The 17,774-nt window shown below is 43.4% G+C and overlaps 1 protein-coding gene across 6 annotated transcripts in view; it reads left to right on the top strand.

Annotated features, from left to right (window-relative positions):
* PRELID2 (PRELI domain containing 2) overlaps positions 1-17,556 on the top strand; it is a 64,099-nt gene extending 46,543 nt beyond the window's left edge. For 5 of the 6 annotated variants that reach the window (XM_082726052.1, XM_082726056.1, XM_082726055.1 and 2 more), the window contains 2 exons: positions 12,498-12,567; positions 17,336-17,556. In XM_082726052.1, coding sequence (XP_082582178.1) covers positions 12,498-12,557 — 60 coding nt within the window. In that variant the 3' untranslated portion in view covers positions 12,558-12,567; positions 17,336-17,556. The remainder of the gene's footprint in view (positions 1-12,497; positions 12,568-17,335) is intronic. The other variant, XM_082726053.1, reaches the window with a different exon arrangement.
* The last annotated feature ends 218 nt before the right edge of the window (positions 17,557-17,774 follow it).

A 17,774-nucleotide genomic window follows, 5' to 3' on the forward strand; every position in this document is an offset into this window, starting at 1 on the left:
GAGACAGGACAAATGCATGGTGGGTCTCCATCAGCATGGGGTATGACCTTGGAGTCTGATGACCTTGAAGTCAACACTTGTCAAACTACAGGGAAAATGTCATTGTCTCATAACACTTACTGTGATACTTGCTTTCCTAATGTTTCTTCACTCTCACTCCCGCCCAGGAGTCTCTGGAGATGTGGGAGCCGTGTTCTCCCTACTGTTCCAGATGGAATTTGCAATCCATCTATTACTTCTCTGAGCTGACTTTCCCACTCTCTTGTGCTAAATTCAAAAGCAGAGACAATGAGAACATAGGTATTTGTGGCCACCGTAAATCTTCACACACCTCATAGAAACCCAAGGCAGACACAGAATTGAAAACTGAAACGGCTCTGGCCGGGTGGCATTGAAATATTGGAAAAATTGGGGCTGTGTCTGCAGATTGTGTGGATTAGATGTATTTGAGGCACAGAGTTTTTGTGGATCAAATCTATTGTCGGACTGGACTTGAATTCAGCTGGGTTCTTTGTGCTAAATTAAGATTCTTAGTTTAACCAGCAAGGCCAAGAAAATGTCATTGAGGCTTTTCAGATCAGGAATTAATACAGAACTCTGGGTAGAGCAACTTGAATTGCAAAGGTAATTTAATTTCTTAAAGGTACATCCAATAGTTAAACTTCAGTTGTGTGCTTAAGCCCTGCAGCATACTAATTAAATGCTCTGTGGGTTCTCTGGGGTGTCCAGCTGTTCCCCTTGATCATTCTTTCTCCTCTGTAGGTGGTGATTTCTCACCCTGTCTCCCCACTCTGTGGGATAATTTTATCTCTTGCTGAATGACCCCTTTGGTTTGTGCCCACCCTTTGTGAGACTTGTGGTACCAGGCAGAGCCCAGCAGGGGAGGGGCACAAGGCTAGAGTGCCTGCCGGGTAAGGAGGAAAGAAGCCTGTGGCTTGTGAACCATTTGTGAACTGCTTGTGAACCATTTTGTCACTTTCCATTTCTTTAGAACCCCCCTTGCTGCCTGGGATTTGTCCTCTTCCTTCCTCTCCTCTTGAGAGAGTGAGGGGGAAGGGAGGGGCAGAGTGGGAGATGGAGAAAGAGAGGATCTTTTTTTTTTTTTTTAAAGATTTTATTTATTTATCAGAGAGAGAGTGCGCTCCAGCACAAGCAGGCAGAGGTGGAGAGAGAAGCAGGCTTCCTCCCGAGCAAGGAGCCGGATTGCGGGACGCGATCCCAGGACCCTGGAATCATGACCTGAGCCCAAGATGGTGGCTTAACTGACTGAGCCACCCAGGCATCCCGAGGGAGAGGATCTTAAGCAGGCTCTAGGCTCATCGTGGAGCCCAACACGGGGCTTGATCTTATGATCCTGAGATCGACTTGAGCCCAAATCAAGAGTTAGACAGTTAACAAACTGAGTCACCTTGACTCCTTATTTCTTGTCTGGTTTTCTTTACTTAGATTCTAGCTAAACAATTTTTCTATTTTTCTCTGAATTTCCTTTAAAGGAAAATGGTGGGTTTTTGAGAGTAGCTCCTTTCATATTGACACCAATTTAAGATTTACATCCCTCTGGTGAGGATGTAGCTTTTTCACTTTTCAAGATACTAACATTTTTTAAAGCATACTGTTTTTTCTGTTCTCTTCATTTCTTAATATGTTTGAATATTTCATAATTTTAAAAATGGCTGCACTTCTCCCAAAAAGACTCTTTTAGTCTGTAAACAAACAAAAAAAAATTAAGGTTTTGTGTTAAAATGTTTTTGAATAGGTGCTACCTGCACATAAGTGTCATAAAATACGTATTTTCAGCAGAGCCCTATAGGTTCTTTTGCCCTAGATCTCTTTGAAAACCAGCAGAATGTCCTGTACTGATCAGCTGTGTGACCTTCAGTAAGCCATTTAACTTTCCGAGTCTGGTTTTCCTTCTCTAAAGTGAGGATCATATTGGAACCTATTGAATCAAGTACTTGGGAGAAGTAAATGAGTTACATGCATGAAATGCTCAGGTCAAGACTTGGCACACAGCAAATAATCAGTTATTATTTGAAAAGAAAAATGCAAGAAAGTTCTAAGCGAGAACTTGTTTTTCCTATGAAGGCTACAGACAGTGGTTTTTAGAGGTTTTGATAAACCTGTCTTTGGGAGCCCAACCTTAAATCTCTGGGCCCCCTCTCATAAGGTGTGTACAGATTGAGCCTCTGATGGAATGTGAATGATAGTACTTACCTTCGGAGCAGGAGAATAAAAGGGAATGGTATAAAGAAGTGCTTAAAATATCTTGGCACATATTAAATACTCCAGAAATGATAACTGTTATCTTGCTATTATAGCTCAAATTGGCATGTTCTTTTCAGTCTTTTATATGCAGATTTTTAAACAGCCATAATTACGGTATAAGTACAATTTCATGTCTTGTTCTTTTCAAGTAATATTATATCACAAATGCCTACCACAGCAGCTATAGAAACTGCAAAGCCAACATTTTAATGACCACATAATATTTCGTTAAGTTGTCGTAAAATAATTGATTGCCCTGTTTCTTTAGGATTGAGCATTGAAGTTGTTTCCAGGCTTCCCATTAGCAGCAAGACCATGTGAAACATCTTTAAACATGGAATCTTTCATATTTTGTGTCAACACCTTAGAAAAGATTCCCTGAAGTACTGTTACCAAGATGTAACTGTTGTCGTGATTCTTTGTCTTAGTGAATTGGAGGCTTCATTGTGGGACTCAGCACATAGCGCATAGTCCATGCTCAGTCAGTAGTTACTCAGTTAGTGAGCACGTGTGCATGTTACTGGATGATTTTTTCCAAATGTATGAAGGCTTCATGTTTCTATCCTAGTTTGTTTTTTTTTTAAGATTTTATTTATTTATATGTCAGAGAGATCAAGATATCGAGCACAGGCAGGGAGAGTAGCAGGCAGAGGCAGAAGCAGGCACCCTGCTGAGCAAGGAGCCCGATGTGGGACCCGATCCCAGGACTCTGGGATCATAACGTGAGCCAAAGGCAGATACTTAACCAACTGAGCCACCCAGGCGCCCCTGTTTCTAGCTTACTTTATTTATTTATTAAATAGTTTATTTATTAATAATTTACTAAAATAGTCTTAAAAGCAGTGAAGGGAAGGTAATAATAGGTCCTATTTGTTGAGCACTTTCTTTGCCCCAGGCATCATCCTCAGTACTTACCTGTGTTACCTCCTTCAATTTGCTTAACACTGCTCTAGAGTAAGGACTGTTAGGACCGTTTTATAGATGAGACAGGGGTGCATCTTGCGCCCAACCACCCGGGTGCTGAGGGGTAGAACCCGTCCGTGTTCACGTGAGCCAGTCAGACCCTTAGTCTCTGCACTTGATGAACAGGCTACAGAGCCCTCCTGCTTCACTTTACCAGCAGCTCACTCTCTTCACGTAGGCCCGTCTAACAAATGATTTCCCAGGGAACCTGAGTTTCTTGGCCAGATTCCAAACGAAGTGTGAATCAGGTGTCCCTGAGCCTGGAGGGTTTTGCTTCAGTCTCCGAACGAGAGCCAGAATCCCTTACAGGGGCCCGTTCTTTAGAAGGAGTCCCACGTTTGCAGTTCACCAAGTGAAGGATGTGAAAATCTATTTTTTCTTTTTTTATAAACCTAAGCTTTTTTTTTTTAATTGAAGGGAAGAATTTTATTACACTGTTAAACATTCAAGGCAGCTGGTAGATTTAGAACATCATGCATGTGGGAGTTACTAATTCATGAAGGAATATCTGGGACCAAACAATACGAAGGATAAGATCCTAGGGATTAACCAGTAATACTTCCATTTAGTTAGCAATTGAAATACAGCAATTTTTAAAGAGTATCAACTGTGTTATTACCACCATTTCTTCACTCTCTCTTTCCCCTTATCAGTTTATTGTCTGATAATAATGGCAATAATGGGGATAATGGCTGGCGATTTTAAAGGATATTTGTGGGCACCTGGGTGGCTCATTGGGTTAAGCCGCTGCCTTCGGCTCAGGTCATGATCTCAGGGTCCTGGGATCGAGTCCCGCGTCGGGCTCTCTGCTCAGCGGGGAGCCTGCTTCCATCTCTCTCTCTCTCTCTGCCTGCCTCTCCATCTACTTGTGATCTCTCTCTATCAAATAAATAAATTAAAAAAAAAATCTTTAAAGGATATTTGCATCTGTGAACACGGCATGGAATTTTTTTCCCCTTCGCAAATAAATGACTTTTAAAAAAGAGCAGGGGCTATTACTTGCATGTAATGATTTTAGGTTTTAGTTGTTTATTTGTAGCTTTCGCTCTGGTTGTTTGTGTTCATTTGTGATATTAAATGCTTGTATTTGCCACGGACGTCACGGCTCTGCCGCTGCACAGGTAGTATGAAGGACGGGGGAGTAACGGGTGAGGCCTCCCGTTTCTACAGCTGACATTCATGACGGCCCTCTGGCTCAGAGCTGTAACCTCAGACCTCATTCAACCTCCCTGGGGTTTTATCCCCAAGAAATGATGAAAGGCTTTTTGTGGGAAGTAACAGCCTCACTAGTTAGTTGGTTTTCGATAAAACCGAGGAATTCTAATTGGCAGATACTGGGTCAAAATAGAAATGTTTCCTGTGCACGTGCCTGTCCTCCAGCTTCTTTCTGGTGCATGAGAGAGCTTCATTTGGTATCAACAGAAAACGAAGTGCATTTGGAGATGAGGTGAGGTGCTCTTATCCTTAGGCCAGTTTTAAGAATTACCTGTGGCTTGGTCGTCTTAGCCTGCCTCCCTAAGTGGATAAATTAAAATCATCCAGATGTGGATGGAAATAACTTTGAGATGGCAGGAAGGGACTGTGCCTAAGGCAACATGTCATTTTTTGGTGATGTGAGAAGAGAACCTTGCAGATGTACTTTTTGAAGCAGGTGGTGTATTGTGGGCTCAGTCACAGGAACCTGGGTGTGAATTTGGATTCTGCGCTTTCATTGCTGGGTGCTATTGGTCAAGTTTCTGAGCCTCTCTAAGTGTCATTTTCTTCATGTCGCTGACTCGTACATTGAGTGTGAGGATTAAATGAGACCAGCCTATAAATGTGCTCGGCACAGCCTAGTAGGGCTGTAGCCTTTCTGCAAACAGTTTTTTCCTGTGACCTGGATTCTAGTTCTATTCTTTTGCTGAAGACCTTGTGAGCTAGAGAAAGCTGCTTTACTCTGCGGGTCTCAGTGTTGTCAAATACAAGTAACTCTTAGAGGTGATGTGAAGATCATGTAAAATGTACCTGGAGAAATCTGATCCAGGCATGAGGTGAGCCCTTATGGACACTTCCTGTCGGTCACTGACCATCCACTGAACGGGGGATGCCTGGTTGTGGGAGTCCTGTTGTGAGGGGCCCATAGTCAGATTTGGGTCTGCTAAGAAATCAGTAGCCGCTTTTCAGGCCCCAGGGAGTATGGGCAGGAATGCCTAATAAAAGTCTGTCATGTGTCTGGAGCTTTATCTGTTGCTTCGGTGAACCCTCATGGCAACCCTGCAAGGAAATACACTTCCTCACTTCCTTCCGCCCATTGTATGGATCCAGAAACAAAGAGGTAAATACTCATTGTGGAAAGAGTTGGAGAAATCCAGGTTTAAATTTCAGGTTGGTCACTTAACTTGCTCTTTGACCCCAAGCAAGTTACTCTAATTATGGCCCAATTTCCTTACCTGGAAATGGTGAGAGTGAACGTGTCTTAGCTGCGGGGACCATTGAGAGGATTAACTGGGATAATGTCACTCAGGTCGCTCAGGTCACTGGCAGATAGTTGCCCACTATCCTCAGTATTGGTGAGAGGTGTGATGGATTTTTGACTGAAATATGGCTTTGGGAAATTACATTTTCTTCAGAGAGTAGGCTGGCCTCACATGTAAGAAAATTGTTGACATATAGAAGTTAATATGAATGTGGGTGAAGAGAAGGGGAGAGGTCAAAGATAAGAGGATTATCCGGGCATCTAGGGGCTTTATTGTTAGAGACAATAAGCATGCTGGTAATCATTTTATCTCAGAACGGGGAAGAATCAAGGCAGAATTATGACTGTGCTTAAATTTGATGAATAGTGAATAAATGCCAGTAAAGAGAAATGACAGAAGCCCTGTTGTGTTTTAGTTTGTTTTAAAAGTTGTACTAGACCCCTTCAGTGTGCCAGCCACTGAGGCAGTGCCACCTCAGTGTTGGGAAGACTGTCTTATAATGAGGACTGACAGATGGAATAGGCGTAGAAAGCTTCTCCTTAGTGGAGGTTTCTAAGCAGGTAACCGAAGATCATTTGTCAGAAATGTCACGGATGGCATGTGGCACTAGGTAGGAGGCTGGTCTGTTGATTAGTCAGTGGTGAGAAAACCATATAGTCCAAGTCAGGAAAAATAAAATTATGTGTAGGTTGTTTTAAAAAAATTAAAAATGAAAATAGACTAATGGGGTTACATTGGAGGGTTGGGGAAGGAACTTCATAAAGTAGGCAAACACCAGTGCCTGAATGCCTTTTAGCCACTAAGATGTTCGTGCCAGGTCAGAGTTTGAGAACTGGCAAGATGGAAATGGCTTGGGCCTCTTTCATCTTGATACTTGATCCTGAGATACCTTTCTAAGTCAGGTGGGCCACCTTCGGTTCCTTGAAAAGACTTTCATCTCTGGACTAGGTAATACAGTGTCTTTTCCTGTTTTTAGATTTTATTATTTGGGGGTATATTCTTCTCCATAACCAATTGTGAGATTAAACATTCTCTTTAAGGAGAGAGGGTGTTTTATCATGTCATGCACAGACATCTGAATTATATCTGTTCATGTTCTGCAGTTACACCTAAAGATTTTGGGTTACTTACCAAAATAAAAATGAATCTTACTCAAGAGTTTATTAGCTACTATGGAAAAATTATATTGAGGTCATACATTCTATCAGCTGTGCCTACTTGAAAAGCATTGTATTTAAAATAATTTGTAGAGGTGATTAAATATTGATTCATATATTAAGAATCATGCCATTTAGTTTGGGAGCAGGGCTACAGTGTCTGATTTATTTATTAGGCTTTTTGAACATAGTAAATAGGGAAGGGAAGAACAAGCCCCTGCTGTGTACCCAGCGTTGTAATAGGCACTTTCACATACGCCATCTCATTTATGCCTTCCGCCCCCTTGTGCTGAAACATCCTGGATCCTGAACTCGCAGTCCTGATTGCTTTGGGTCAAATCAGGACTCAGCTTCTTAGTTATTGTGTGACTTTGGTCCAGATGCTTAATTTTTCTGAACCTCAGATCTCATCCCCCCACAAGAATAGGTTAATTCTCTAAGGCAGATAGGAGAATGAAGTAAGCCAGTGGCAGGTAAAGCACTCAGCACAGTTCTTGGCATACAGTATGTGCCACAGATTTTGACTATTAGTATTGGTTGGCGTTATCTTATCCCAGTTTTATGGATGAGGAAGACCTAAAGACCTAAGGAATTAACCTACATCAGATTGAAGATGCTTTATGGGGCAAAAGATATCTTCCTGGAGAAGCTTTGAGCAGTGTTTCTGTTACCTTTTTTTTTTTTTAAAGATTTTATTTATTTATTTGACAGACAGAGATCACAAGTTGGCAGAGAGGCAGGCAGAGAGAGAGAAAGAGAGGAGGAAGCAGGCTCCCTGCTAAGCAGAGAGCCTGATTCGGGGCTCAATCCCAGGACCCTGAGATCAGGACCTGAGCCGAAGGCAGCGGCTTAACCCACTGAGCCACCCAGGCGCCCCATTTTCTGTTACCTTTAAAGAGAACACTAGATGCGGATTTGGCCCGTTTTCCCCACAGATGATATCCCCCGGCCAAGTGTTTCTCCCATCTCCTGGAGCTTACTTTCTGTTGAGGGAGGGGATGGCTGACAGTACAAAATATTTGAAAAAGCATAGTCATTTCCTGTGGTGACGAGTGCTATAAAGAGGAGTGTGATCCAGGCTGTGGCCAGGCTGTTTCAGGTAGGGCTGTTGGGAGTGTCTGAGGAGTCTCTCCGCTGAGTTGAGACCTCAGTAGGGCAAGGAGGTAGCCAGCCACTGGTAGATTCGGGATGTTCCTGCTGGAGGGAGCAGCACGTGGAAGAGAAAGGAGCTGCACATGTTGCCTGAATGAGAAGCAGGCCTGTGTCTGTGCAGGGCCCTGAGCTGTGTGGGAAAATCCCCGGAGCCATGATAGTGAGTGTGCGTGTATTATGAGAGCAATGGGACACTCTGGAAGGGTTTAAGCAGGGAGTGACATATTCTCATCCTTCTTTTATTCATACTATTATTCTACACAGAAGAAATGAAAAGATTTGAAGAAAGTTTTGTGTAAACCAACTGAATGAAAAAAAAAAAAACAGAAAAAGAATTGAGGTCAACTTGATGTAAATTCTTTTTTTTTAAAGATTTTATTTATTAGAGAAGAGTGTACACAAGCAGGAAGGAGGGGCTGAGGGAGAGGGAGAAGAGACCCGCACTGAGCAGGGAGCCCAGGGCAGGGCTCCATCCCAGGACCTCAGCATCATGACCCGAGTGGAAGGCAGACACTTAACCGCTTAACCTGCTTAACCGACTGGGCCACCCAGGTGCCCTGATGTAAATGTTTTTTTATCAAAGGGTTTTATAATGAGAATTTAAGCATTTGAATTTATTGCCCTTTGTGAACAGCTCGTGGCTAATCCAGATTCTTTGGGACCCATTTTAGGTCCTATCTCTGCTGCCAAATTCTTTTCACATCATTCCTTCCCACTTTTTTTGTCTTTTTCTTTTTTTCTGCATTTCCATTCTTTATTCTTAACTTGTTTTGTTCTTTCATCCCCTGGGCTGCTCTTGTGATCCTGGCCTTTTCCACTGCCCTTTGAAGAAGGCTAACCACTGGGCAGACAGCAACTATAAGGCTAAAATTCAGCCTCTTTCAGTCTGGCATTGGAAAGTAATCAGTGTATCAGCCTCGTAATCCATTGACATCACGAACCTTTTGTGTGCCAGATCCTGCACCGGTCTTGGTCTTTTATTGTTGTGGTAATTAAGTGAGCAGTTCTTGTTTTAAGAGCGCCCCATAGGTGTGCCTTTTGAAAACTGCTTTAGAAGTTTGCAGTTTTTACAGAGTCTGGTATCACTGTCTGTGGGACCTCCTAGATCAGTCAGGGTTTAAGGAAGCATCCGTTGGAGAAGAGAATAAATACTACCCTGTCGGGATTGAGCGGCCTGTAGTTCCGTTTTTTTTCCAACTCCCCCTTCAGACAGGCCTTTTGTTTCCCACAATAATCAGCTATTTCTCAGAGACGGTTAGCGAGGGGGATCTCTGAAGTGTTTTCAATCCGTGAGGCTCTGGGACGCCTTTGTGGGGATGTGCTTGGCCGGCACAGTGTTGTATTAGGGAAATGAGACCGTGAGAGGCCTCACTTATCTGTACATTGGCAAATAGAGAAAGATAGCCTTGTAATAGAAAAAATCTCAGAGGGGAAAGGAGTAATAAAATCAAGCTGGTTTATGGTTTGTCAGTCCAAAAAGCTTTTAAGCCATATCTATAAAGGTGGATTCACTTAATGTTTTCTCTGCATTTCAGGCATCATTGTGTGATAAGTGGTGTAAATTTAGCCTCTTTAAGGCTGATCTCCTAGGGGTTGAGTTTTAAGCCTTGGAACTTTAGTTGAAAGGACTCTATTGATTGGGCTTTATTGGGTCCCTCCATACTGTAGAGAGGCACTAAGTAATGGTTTGGCCTCCCTGTTAAGTTTTTTTTTTCTTTCTTAATTCACTTGATAGGTCTCTCTCTCTCTGCCCCTGTTCTTCACCTTCCATTTCTAACTGTTCTCCTTAAAAAGACTAAAGTGGTATGAGAGAGTGGGGGAAAAGGGAAAGAAAAATCAACTGTCACATTGTGAACATAATTGATTCAATAAATAACGTCTTTCAATTCCCAAGGCAAACCTCAAAGTCTTCACTTATGTCAATTAGTGTTCAGCTCGGTAAGTGGTGGCATTCTTAATTTGGACGGATGGGGAGAGTTCACCAGTGCTCACTTCCTAAGGAGGGAGTGTGCTTTCCTGTTTTTAAAGACATACCACCAGATTCATGCAAAGAGATGGTTGCAATAGAATCAATGTGGCCATTTTTATTCTTCCTGAAAATAGAAGGAAGGCATTTAATTATTGTTCAAGGTTTTGCTGAAAGAAACAGATGGAAACAAGGGGAATGAAAACTACTGGATTGTAAGCTCTATGTGGGCAGGGGCCATGTCTTATTTGTTCACCCTTTAATCTCTAGTGCACACAGTAGGTGCATCATATTTATTGAGTGAATTTGTTAATAAGTGAATGAGAGCAGAAATGAACGTTAAATCTTAGGGAAAGAGTTAGATTAAATTTCATTGCACTGGTGGTTTTGTCCTCACTCTCCTCCTTACCCCCTAAGTCTTTGCAAGGATAGTAGCTCTAAGAGGACCAAAGGGCAACATGTACCTTATCTTCCAAAATGCATTCTCAGACTGGCAGTGCTGGGAGGGATCTTTGAGGTGGTGTCAGGCTGCCATTCACAGATTCTAGTAAATGAGCCAGTTTGGCTTCAGAGCCACATGAGGTATATTACAAATCTGCAGGTGCCAGGCCCCAGCCCTAGAAATGCTGACGGTGTGGGTCTCAGCAGGGCGTGGGGATGCGCAGGTGCATCTGTGGGTTCCCCTCCCAGTTCTGGTGTGCAGCTGCACTACCCCTCTGGCCTGGCTGTCCTCTCTGCTCCCCACTCCTTGGTAAAGAGTGACTCAGCTAAAAACCCCCAGAATAACTTGGCAGTACTGTGACCAGAACCTGGGTCTCGTGACTCTGACAGCAGTGCTCCTGGTCTTAGAGTTTGCAGCTTTAGTTACCCCCCGACTCTGTGCTGGTCAGCATTCTGTCAGAATCCTTTAACTGATACTTCTTCCGAGTAGGATGGGGCAGTATTGGTGGCGATGGCTAGCCACAATCTAAAGGAGCATCTAAAACCTCGAGGATATGTTACATTTTGTTTGGTGTACTTTAGCACTAAATATATTTTATGGTCTTCTCTAGAGGCTCACCTGCTTGCTGTGGCAGAGAATAAACCCCTAGTAGGAAGCCCCAGACTTTCTCTTGAAGTTCCCTCAGTGTTTCCCAGACCTGCCTGATCACGGGAATCCCCTGGGTGCTGGATAACAGTGCACAACTCTGAGGCCTGCTTGAGTCCTGTTAAATCAAAGTCTTCCTGTATGTGGTCCCGGGATCTGTGTTTGAGGTTAGCTTAGATCATTCCTGTTCCCTGTAGACTGCTTTCTAGTCCCTGAGAACAGTGTCTCCCATTCCCAGATCCCCCCACATCCAGCTCTGACTTCCTTAAAACTCTCGTTCATAATTACATCATCATGTTGTTTTTCTCTGTGAAGGTTTGGGCCCTGGTCTGCAGAACTTGTTCTTGAACGAGGAAGGAGGGAATATCTGCTTTCCTCTTTCCTCCAGGGCAGATTTTGACTGGCAAGGTGGGTGCATGGAAGGTTGAGATGTGCAGTCATGGAGGGTCAGGGTCAGCTTTGTGAGAAGGGTCAGGGAACCTCTGAAGCCAGAATAGAATGGCTCTGTTCTTTCCTTGCATTATTACTCAATAGATATATGATTTGAGGGACATTGTTTAAACCTCTTGGAGTTACTGTTTCCTCATCTGTAAAATGGGAGTAAGAATAGTACTTGTTCAGGGGCTTTGTGTGCATCAAACCAGGTGTCCCAGGCTGGCTCTTGGGACACAGACTCAGAGATGGAGACTTTGGTGCAGAGGGTGACTGGAGAGAGCCTCTGGGAACAGCCCTTGTGAGGGAGCAGGGGAAACAGGTTTCAGGCAGGAGGGGCTTTAAACTGGGTAATGTTACCGTGAAGGTTTTACCTGATTCCATGAGGACCTCCAGACATGGGGTGTCCTTCCCAGTTGTCTGGAGTTGAGGGAAGGGGCCAGGACCTATAGACCTCTGTATCTACCAGTCCTTGGATGTGGGCTGCCCCTGGAGAGGGGTTGATGACCTCAGGTAAGGCAGCTCACCTTTGGGTTGGGGTGGCTGTGCCTCCAGTGCTGGCAGGTGGGGAAGGGGTGCCCAGGTGCTGGAGGATCTCCGTGGTGCACCCTGCACCCACTGCCCAGGACCATGCTCACGAAAACCTGGGCAGCCAGCATAGCGCGTTTGTAAGTGCTCGATAAACACTTGTTGCTGTTACGATTCGGCTCCGGCAGTGCCACTGAGCGGGCCACTTCCAAGAAGTGACTTACCTTCTCTTGGCCTGTTTTCTTAAGTTTAAAATGGAAATTCTCAGCCCCTGTACCCATTTCCCTTGATTAATTCTGAGCCCATGTAGAGAAAATGTATGTGACTTTGGTGAGAAAAATATTGTAGAAATGTAAGGTGACTATGAGCTTCCTTTTCTGAAATGAGAATAGGGCCCCGACTGGATTCCTTGAAGGGAAAGGGTCACGATGAATGTAAAAGTGCTTGTCCACGAACTGTGGCGTTCTGATGGTTCTTTCTTCTCTCTCTAGGGAATTAGAATAATGGAGATGCTGCTGAAGGAGCAGTGTGGTGCCCCGTTAGCCGAATAAAGAATCATCAGTGAGTACCACAAGCAAAATCAGGATTATTTACTCCAGCCATGTTTTCATGCTTTTAAATCCTGTATAATGCATCAGCCTCCCTGGGCTACTCCCCCGTACACTTCCCAGTTACAGGTGGAGGATACGGCCTCACAGGTGTTTCCTGATCGCTTTAGGACCCTCATTTACTTACTTCTTTAATTTTCAGAGCAGCATGGTGCCACGTGCTGGGTTGCAGCCGCATTCAAATTGTTCAGACTGCTCAGCACAATCCAGCATGATTGCGACCCTCACCCTCACGGTGCCCTCGATTTGTAGACTGTAGTTTAGGATTAACTGAAGCTTAATTGTATTGTTCTGGGAACAATGAAAGGGGGGAGGGGATTAAAAGCTGTATTTGAAGCAGGAAGAGAAGTAAGAAAGGGGCATGCTTTGATTGGCCAGTGGAATAAATCTGTTTCATTGGCCATAAATCCTTTCACTGGTTGGGAGTGGCTGCCTGAAATACTACAGAGAAGGATTCTGACATCTCGCGGACACTCTCAGGTGTGGCGGAGGGTGCCGTGTGTGAGGCTGGTGGATCGGCACTTGCCACATCTCGTTGAGGACAAACACTGTTGAGGTTTCAGGGAAGCAGGTTTAGAATCACTTAATTTTTTTTCCCTTAAGTTTTTATTGTCTACATGAAGGAGAATGGTATCCATCATGGAAGGGACAGAACAACATTATTTTAGAGAGAACCAGAGCCTAAAATAAATGATTGTAATGGATTTGCTTCCGACCAAATCTATTGGACTTGGATTTTTTTTTTTTAAGATTTATTTTATTTTATTTATTTGTCATAGAGAGAGAAGCGAGAGCAAGCACAGGCAGACAAGAGTGGCAGGCAGAGGCAAAGGGAGAAGCAGGCCCCCTGCCAAGCAAGGAGCCCGATGTGGGACTCGATCCCAGGACGCTGGGATCATGACCTGAGCCGAAGGCAGCCGCTTAACCAACTGAGCCACCCAGGCATCCCTGGACTTGGATTTTTAACACGTGTTAAAACCTTGGAGTAAAGCAAATATTGTCCTGGGTGATTCATCATTACCTCAGATTTCCTTATGTTGGCTTATTATAATACACATGATTTCATATAAGCAACCTTAGACTCTACTTGTGATACACAATAAAGTTTGAGGACAGCTCACCAAAGAAGAAGCAAAGTGAACATTTATATATAAGTTCTTCGGCATTGAATGCATGTTAGCCTGGCCTGTGAATGGATTTATTCATGACTGGGGAGGCTAAGTAAGATAATTTCATTTAGCACAAGCATGGCACATGGCAGGTACTCAAAAATACTGAAATGCAATCTGGAAATGCTGTGTTTCATCGCTTCTCGACCTTTTGGCCAAGACAAGTGTAATACCTGTTCTTATCAGTGTAATATCTGATACGTCCTCTATCCGAGGACATTATATTAAATGGATTTTTGGAATTAGGAGATGGACTAGGAGCTGCTCCGTCCACTCCACGCATCTACCTGGTATTGCAGTACTTCCAGGAATGGTGCAGCCCCCTTGGGGGGAATTAACTGTTGTACCAAAAAACTTAAAAAAAAAAAAAAATTGCTGTGTTTCTACATCTACTCTGTTCTTAGAAAAACAAATTTTGAGGCATGTTTGTGAGACTCACCAGGTAGCTCTAGGGCTCATGTACACTTGAGTGTGGATCCCATCTTACTCCAAAGGGTGAGGTCTAAGGTAAGCTCCTTAGAGCTCCTTAATTAAATGAGAGAATGTGATGGGACTCCACTTACAAGTATACATTGATTTTCAAACTTCAGATTAATGATTTGGAATGTCCTTGAATATCACAATCATCTGGAGGATTTGTTCAATGTAGATTGGTGGGCCCCCTTCTCAGAGTCGCTGAGTCAGTAGGTCTGGGGTGCTGTCCGAGGATCTGTATTTCCAGCGGGTTCCCAGGTGATGGTGAAGCTGCTGGTGGTCCAGGGCCCACAGTTTGAGAACAGTTGCTTTAAATGAGGTCTTGTCCCTGAGTGGAGACAGATAAAATACAAGGGCCCCGAGGAAGCTAATAGCTAGGGTGTTCAAATTGTCGTCATGTATTTTACTGCCTTTAGATTAATCAGAGGAATGATTTTCTTGTGTGGCTTTTCCCTGATTTTAGCATCTCAGCGACATCCTGTTTAACTTCTTTTTTCCTGCTTATATGGTGACAAGCTCCACCTTGGAGGAAAGACAGCTGAAAAGAACAGAGATGACACTCACACCAACTTGTGTTTTTGGTTTTAAGTGAGAAAAAATGAGAAAAGTTCAGCCAAGCCTCACCTATTGTCCTAAATTACCGATGTTCTTGGGCTTTCTGTTTGTTTTGTTTTTACGGTGGTTGAAAGCTAGCCATGAACTTGGGGCTTTGCATTGTTTCTAAAAGCAACTGATTCTCCCCTTTCAGGAAAGTGAAGTGGTTGAGGTGTGGGGACCGCCAGGAGTGTAATGTGGGACAGTTGTTTTCAGGGCATCTAATGCAACAGAGGTTTTGAAGGATTTACATAATTCAAGCTCTCTTAATTTATGACCCAGGGAGGCAAATGTGAAGTAAAGGATATATTGAGATATATTTATATATACCCTTACAACATAAATCTAATCCAGATTAGAGCCTGTTGCTGAGGCTTTAAGCATTTTGTCAATATCCACTTTATTGAAGTATTACTTACGTATAATTAAATTGACCAATTTTTAAGTGTACAGTTTGGTGAGTTTTGACAAATACATAGTTATGTAAGCATGGTACCAAAGATGATATAGAACATTTTACGGCTTTGTTGTTGCTGCCGTGTTGTTGTTGTTTTTTTTTTTTAAATAAAGATTTATTGGGGCACCTGGGTGGCTCATTGGGTTAAAGCCTCTGCCTTCGGCTCAGGTCATGATCCCAGGATCCTGGGATTGAGCCCCGAATCGGGATCTCTGCACAGCAGGGAGTCTGCTTCCTCCTCTCTCTCTCTGCCTGCCTCTCCGCCTACTTATGATCTCTATCTGTCAAATAAATAAATAAAATATTAAAAAAAAATAAAATAAATAAAGATTTATTTATTTGACAGGCAGAGATCACAAGCAGGCAGAGAGGCAGGCAGAGAGAGGAGGAAGCAGGCTCCCTGCTGAGCAGAGAGCCTGATGTGGGGCTTCATCCCAGGACCCTGGGACCATGACCTGAGCTGAAGGCAGAGGCTTTAACCCACTGAGCCACCCAGGCGCCCCGTTACTGCCGTGTTTTTGCCAGCTCATTGCTTCCCTTTTTTTTTTCTTGGTTATTATTACATAGTTTTTTCAAGCTTGAAATATGCCCTTTTTAATGGAACGTCTTTTCTCAAAATTGGCCCTATGGAAAATGGAAGAGTGGTTGTTTTTATGAGCAATTAAATGTCACCTTTAAAGGAGGGGGTTAGCTATTAGGTCTAAGGCTGTAGAGGAAGGGTCAGTCAGTTTTTGCCCTCAGGTCAAATCCATCCTGCTATCTGCTTTTGTAAATAAGGTTTTATTGGAACACAGCTATGTCACTGGCTTCGTTATGGCTACAACACTGGAGTAAATAGCTGTGACAGAGAACTCCCCTCTCACAAGGTTTAAAATAGTTCCTGTCTGGTTTTTTACGGAAAAGCTTTACTGTCCCCTACAATTGAGCATGCCCCCTCCTAAGTTATGATCAAGGAGCCTTGTGTGTTTGGTTAACCTTTTTAATATAGTATTTGACCATATCTTACCTGTATTTCAGAGTTAATAGTGTGATAGTTTATTTTCTCTGTATTAGCTCTAACCTCACCACTCGGATGATTTTATTTTAAGGCCTAAGAAAGCATTGGAATTGTCACAACAGTGAAGTTAAAATAGCAACAGTCATACTACCATTGCTTGTGAAGTTCCAGTGCACGTGCATAAGGGAGTAGAAAAGTCGGCATTTGGTTAATCAGATAGAGCAGCCCAGCCCTGTGGCTCGAGTCTAGGTGCTGTGTACAGTGGACTCAGTTTGCCAGTTTGGGAATTTTGTAGTTCTTAATTAAAAAATAAAAAAAAGAAAACCATTCTGTGGGATTTGGATGAATGTGCATAAGGAGGCATTATTTCCTTTTTAAATATCATACCATGTTTCAGATTTGTGTAATTTAAGCTCACATAGACTGTGACCCCCTTGTAGATGGTGCCCAGTCCTCAAGATCTTCCCCAGAAGTCTGTGGCCTGTGTATCTTCGTGGGCATTTGAAAATGAGAAAGCTTGTTAGAAGGTGGTTTTGTCATGGGCCAAAATGGAGCCGCCTAAGTCTCACTAACCAGTGTGCTTGTGGTGCTGTTGCTGACCTGTCTAACCAGTGTGCTTGTGGTGCTGTTGCTGATGCATTCGTTTGATAGATTTTTGATTTCCTGTCATTTCTGAGTAAAACAGATAGCCCTGACGTGTGTTTGTTCTTGCTGCCGGCAGCCAGGAGACTGGGCTTGCTGAGGTTTGACAACACAGCAGAATTCTTTCACACTGGAGTCATTAAGCCTTCAGTTTTAGCTCTGTCTTAACTCCCTTTGAACCAGCTCCTCTGGGTCACCGGACTTAATAAAATAAGGTGCTAGCTTTGTTCGAAGATCATTAGGAGGCAGAAATGCAGTTTCTTCAAGAATTATCCGTAGAGATAGCATTCAAGTGACTTATTTTAGGAGTTGCTTCAGAAAAGAGGCAAGTAAGTATTGATTGGCGAGACATTTTTATTAGGTGATAACGCCTGTTTTTCTCTTGCAGGGGACCTGTGTTGTGCTACTTTTGCTCGAGAATCACTTCTTGGCCAGAACCCATCACTGATGCAGTTTTCCAAAAACGGGCTTAAGGAGACAGTGTTAGCAGCTTAAAGAAGAGGAGACCTTCCTGCCAGGGTGTGAAGCTCTTGGACAGGAGGCCTTCTAGATGGATTTTTATGGCACAGTGTCTTTATGATTTACAAATAAAGGAAAAAACCCATAGAAGGTGACGTCTGCCCTTCTTCAGGATGTCCTGCTGATTGCCTGGTGACGGTGTCAGGGACACCAAGGACAGGCCAGAGGCCTGGCGAGTGGCACTTTTGCCCACGTTTATCAACATCATTGCTTATAGGATGCGTGAGAAGATTTTGGGACAGATAAAGGAGTCGAAGCTGATACCTGATGCTTAGGTGGCCTACAACAGAAAAGAATGTACCAGGCCT

The sequence above is a fragment of the Mustela nivalis genome (assembly GCF_964662115.1).
Source record: "Mustela nivalis genome assembly, chromosome: 3".
NCBI classification, from domain to species: domain Eukaryota; kingdom Metazoa; phylum Chordata; class Mammalia; order Carnivora; family Mustelidae; genus Mustela; species Mustela nivalis.